General features: G+C 35.3%; 1 protein-coding gene across 1 annotated transcript in view; it reads right to left on the bottom strand.

The window, feature by feature from the left end:
• Positions 1 to 346: 346 nt before the first annotated feature.
• The window catches only part of LOC111085252, a 5,722-nt gene continuing 1,091 nt past the window's right edge, over positions 347 to 4,977 (bottom strand). The window contains exons 2-4 of the mRNA XM_022382953.1: positions 3,168 to 3,874; positions 1,682 to 1,810; positions 347 to 1,207 (exon numbers count right to left, since the gene is read on the bottom strand). Of these exons, the coding sequence (XP_022238661.1) occupies positions 509 to 1,207; positions 1,682 to 1,810; positions 3,168 to 3,874 (1,535 nt within the window). The 3' untranslated portion in view covers positions 347 to 508. The remainder of the gene's footprint in view (positions 1,208 to 1,681; positions 1,811 to 3,167; positions 3,875 to 4,977) is intronic.

The raw sequence follows: 4,977 nt of genomic DNA, 5'->3' as shown, positions 1-4,977 counted from the left end.
ATTTGAAGAAAAAAATTGTTTGTAATTAAACACAAAGCTACACAATGGGCTATCTGTGTTCTGCCCACCACGGGTATCGAAACCCGGTTTCTAGCGTTGTAAGTCCGCAGATATACCGCAATATTGTTTGTTAGGAAGTTTTGTCCTTGTTATGCCAGATCGCTATATATTTTTTTCTAGAATAACATAGAAATATATAGTAACAGTTATGTTATTTCGAAGTATGTTTATCACGTAAAATAAAAAATGAGATATTGTGGGCATGAGAAAAAAAAAGATTATATATATAAAAACATCAGTAGTTTATTCTTTCATTCAAAAACAATAAGATTATAATTTTTCTAGAGATTTCTACTATTAGATACAGGGATGTCAAATACAGCTTATGAGTGCTTACAATACTACAAGATATGCTTTTGATAATTCTGTTTATTATTTTTTCTGCAATTCACTTTTTTTTAAAATTTCTGATTTCTCAAATTGCATAAATTCTATATAAGAAGACATATCACTGTCTGACTCCAATATTATAGTTTAATAAAGATGTGTCGACGAATACCGGCTTCTGAGGTTGTTGTCGCAGAGAATTTTCGTTTCCGACTGGGGCAGGAGGTGGGGCATATTGTCTAGGGGGAGGAGCATATTGTCTAGGGGGAGGAGCATATTGTTGAGAAGGGGCAGGAGGGGGAGCATATTGCTGGGCAGGAGCGGGAGCATAGTGAGGCTGTGGTTTAGGGGCAGGCCCAGGAGCTACACCCTGAGGAACATCTTCAGGACCCACGTCGCCAGAAGCAACGAATCCACCCTTTCCAGCGAAGTATTTAACAATTCTCTGTTTCCCATCAGAGTCGACATAGCCGTAGGCTCCCTTTACTGTACCATCAGGAAGACGAACTTCCTTGCGAAAGCTCTGTCCAGAAGGTCCTGTTCCGGTATCATAGCCAAAGTCGTAGTCACCCTCAAGCTTATCACCAACTTTAACAAAGTGAACGGGAGCTGGGGGATGATAGTTACGGGGGCGATTCTCATCATACCGCTGTGCTTCCAAGATGGCTTGGGTTTGCTGTTGCTGCCTGGCAATTAAAGCTCGCTTTTGTTGCTCCTGAATTCGGATGATGACTTCCGGATCTTGCTCCTTCTGAGCACCTGCAGATGCGTCATATCTGTACTGTGCCAAAGCGGCCACACATAAGGATATAAGCACGATCTGCAAAAGAAAGAAAACTTATGGAGGCAACTTCACAGATAATAACATTTAATGACAAGATAGCTTATAAAATAGAGTTACGTTCATCAAATCAGAAACTGGGGCATTCGATGTAGCATGTTCATTTCCTTATAATCGTAGGATATTTCAGCTGCGTAACATTAATATTTTTTTGCAATTTCCAATAATAAAAGTCTGTAAAATAAAAACAGTTTATTACAGAATTATCAAAGTTACATTAATACAGAAAAAAAATTGAAACTTATTCAGAATTAAAACGAAAATTGCATGACATAACTGCTGTAGTCAAACGTAATAATTCGGAGATAACCATATATTTCCAATTTCGACTTGCTATAGCCTATCTGTACACGGACAGACGTATAACAATTTACAGAGTATGGATCCTACTTAGGCTTCAGAATACGGTAAAAAATAATCATCATCACACTTTCTAAATAGTTTTCTACTTACCCAGCGAATCATAGTGAGAGCCTTCAGAAGATACAAGTAGCTAGAGTGGGCGATCAGTGAACCACTAAATACTTTCTCTATCGTATCTCCTTTTATACGGTAGCAATTCAACAAGTAGACCTCATTAAACTGGTTAGTCAAGAGGATTCAAGTGTGATGAAAAACAAAATCAACATCTGGAAACACAACTATATTTGGAGGCCATCGTGGACGCCTAAATTCACACGAGAACTTCACGTGTTCGTCTCTTTTTCGAACGTCTTATTCCTCCTTGCCTTGATCTAGAAAAACATCTCTCGAAAAACATAAAATATCCATAGATTCGGAATATAGGTCAAGTTCGTTGTGACTTCTTAAATGGGAGTAAGTTTGATAGCATTTAAGATGAACATATATATATATATATACATACACACATAGAGAGAAAGGGAGAGACATTTCTGGAAGTATAGGTTCTTCTTTTCTGTATCTGTTCTCCCACAGGTAGACGGCTGCAAAGGTTTGGAAATTAAATCAAACAAAAATATTACCACAATGCATTTCCTTCTTATTTGACCTAAAATATATCTTAATAACAGAATGGCATGAAAAGATATAAAAATGAAGTCAGGTAACTATGTATAATTAGGGCGAATATTTTTAACCTGAAGAGGAAATTGTACTTTATATATATATATATAATACACTGATATACAAATGAAGAAACAATAATACATATACATACCTGTATCTATATATACAAGGGTGACTGGGTGATTTGTGCATGTTTCCAAGGGACTATATCCTTCGTATCTTTTGTTCCTGGAAAATGAATATGGTTACTTTATAAGATATAAAGTTAGTAAAACTATTAGCTATGATTTATATTGTTATTTGTGTTATTTGAGGAACTGTGATCTCTATACGTTGAGCAGAGTTCTATAAAAGATAAGACAAGTGTTTCGTGTTGGGAAATTAAATAACAAATGTTGAAGGTTTCACAAAATATTTCCTGCTTTAGCAGTTTCAAAGTTTTTAATCCACGTTATATTGAACGATCGAAGTTCATGCTCTATTCTTTCACGCTTGAAGATGTTTTTCTGGTTAAGAGTGGTTTTGTTAGTTTAATGGCAAGAGATTCTAGCATTCTAGAAATATTCCCGTTGATGGAGAATGATGGGGAAGAAACTGGAGGTAGATGGATAATGTTACTGGTGTTGTAGGTTTTAGAATTACGGCGTTTCTTTCTACGACTGGAGGTTTGCTAGTGGTTGATCCAATATATCCCAGGGTGCATTTCGGACACGTGAAATCATATACCAATAGCGAGGTATTCAATCGGTGTTGTATTTAAACTTTTGTACTTAACTTTTTAAACCTAGATTCTGTTTTAACGACACATATTGACTGAAGTTGTGGATATAGATGTTTGATAATTTTCTTAATTTTATTCTTAATCGTGTAAGAAGTATTGCCTAAGTAGAATATGACTAAAATAACAACAGACTGTCATCAACATAGCTACTGTAATATACACTGTCATCAACATAGCTACTGTAATATACACTGTCATCAACATAGCTCCTATAATATACACTGTCATCAACATAGCTCCTGTAATATACACTGTCATCAACATAGCTACTGTAATATACACTGTCATCAACATAGCTCCTGTAATATACACTGTCATCAACATAGCTACTGTAATATACACTGTCATCAACATAGCTACTGTAATATACACTGTCATCAACATAGCTACTGTAATATACACTGTCATCAACATAGCTCCTATAATATACACTATCATCAACATAGCTCCTGTAATATACACTGTCATCAACATAGCTACTGTAATATACACTGTCATCAACATAGCTCCAGTACTATACACTGTCATCAACATAGCTCCAGTAATATACACTGTCATCAACATAGCTCCAGTAATATACGCTGTCATCAACATAGCTCCTGTAATATACACTGTCATCAACAGAGCTCCAGTAATATACACTGTCATCAACATAGCTCCTATAATATACACTGTCATCAACATAGCTCCTATAATATACACTGTCATCAACATAGCTCCTATAATATACACTGTCATCAACAGAGCTACTATGATATACACTGTCATCAACATAGCTCCTATAATATACACTGTCATCAACATAGCTCCTATAATATACACTGCCATCAACATAGCTCCTGTAACATACAGGCTTAGAACATTCAATACAGTACTACAACAAAAGGTTTTCATGGAAGATCAGATAGCGGTGAGTTAGATCAGGAGCAAAACTGCAGTCCATAACCACTGCATCGATCTACTTTAGATACAACTGGACCGCTGCCTTTTTGTGTTACTTCCAGTGACAAGCTGTTTAAATTCCTTCTGCATGAAATTAGTAGCCGGTCGTGGAGTAGCTGCCTTTCTCCCTTGCTTTACCGATACGGTTCAACACTACAGATTTTGTTTTTTCAAACTAGTTAAATTTCGTACCTTGATATCTCTCTCAGAAAGGTCAATTTCAGGTGCCTTCACACTTGCCATTCATCACACTTCAACTGAATTGTAGGAAGAAGATCAAGGCTTTTATCCTGTGTAGTCAACGGGTTATCAATACTCTACGAAACCTTATTTTTAGTGTCGTAAGACTGCAAACTTACCGCTGTACCACTGGTGGGGGAGGGTTCTCTTTTCTTGGTGATTGAAAGACACATACACACACACACATATTATTGTATGTTTAATTATCACACGTAAATTACTATTATTTTAATATCATTTCTTTATCTCGAAATTATATATTTAAAGAATTATAGCGTTAACTTCCCTTCAAACTTATCAGAACCTCTGCCTAAAACTCTCTTTACGCTTTAATGTGAATTTTACATAAAAAAATTCACCAGTTTATCTACAAAACGTAATTAATCGTATATTAAAACATAAAAATAAAAATACCTGAATAGCAGTAGATCTGCTACAACTGAAGTCTTGGAATAAAAATATTAGACTTCAAAGACAATCTGGAATCTTCTTAGACTGGTATCGTCAAAGACTTAATGTATTTTCTTTCTTTTTTTCCGGGTAAAACTTTAACAAAACGTTGAGTTGAGAGATTAATAAGTTATCAACAGTTGTAACCAAAGTAAATTATTCTGCGTTCGTAACTAGTAAAGCAAGGAATGAAAACGAAATTGATTTAGTCTTTGAAAATAAACGAAGCACACAATCAGCTATCAGCTTATTGGTTACATTGAACCATGTGACCTGTTACTATATATATATATATATATATATATATATA

The sequence above is a fragment of the Limulus polyphemus genome, unplaced genomic scaffold (genome assembly GCF_000517525.1).
Source record: "Limulus polyphemus unplaced genomic scaffold, Limulus_polyphemus-2.1.2 Scaffold295, whole genome shotgun sequence".
NCBI classification, from domain to species: Eukaryota; Metazoa; Arthropoda; class Merostomata; order Xiphosura; family Limulidae; genus Limulus; species Limulus polyphemus.
This window is presented reverse-complemented; position numbering and strand designations above follow the sequence as displayed.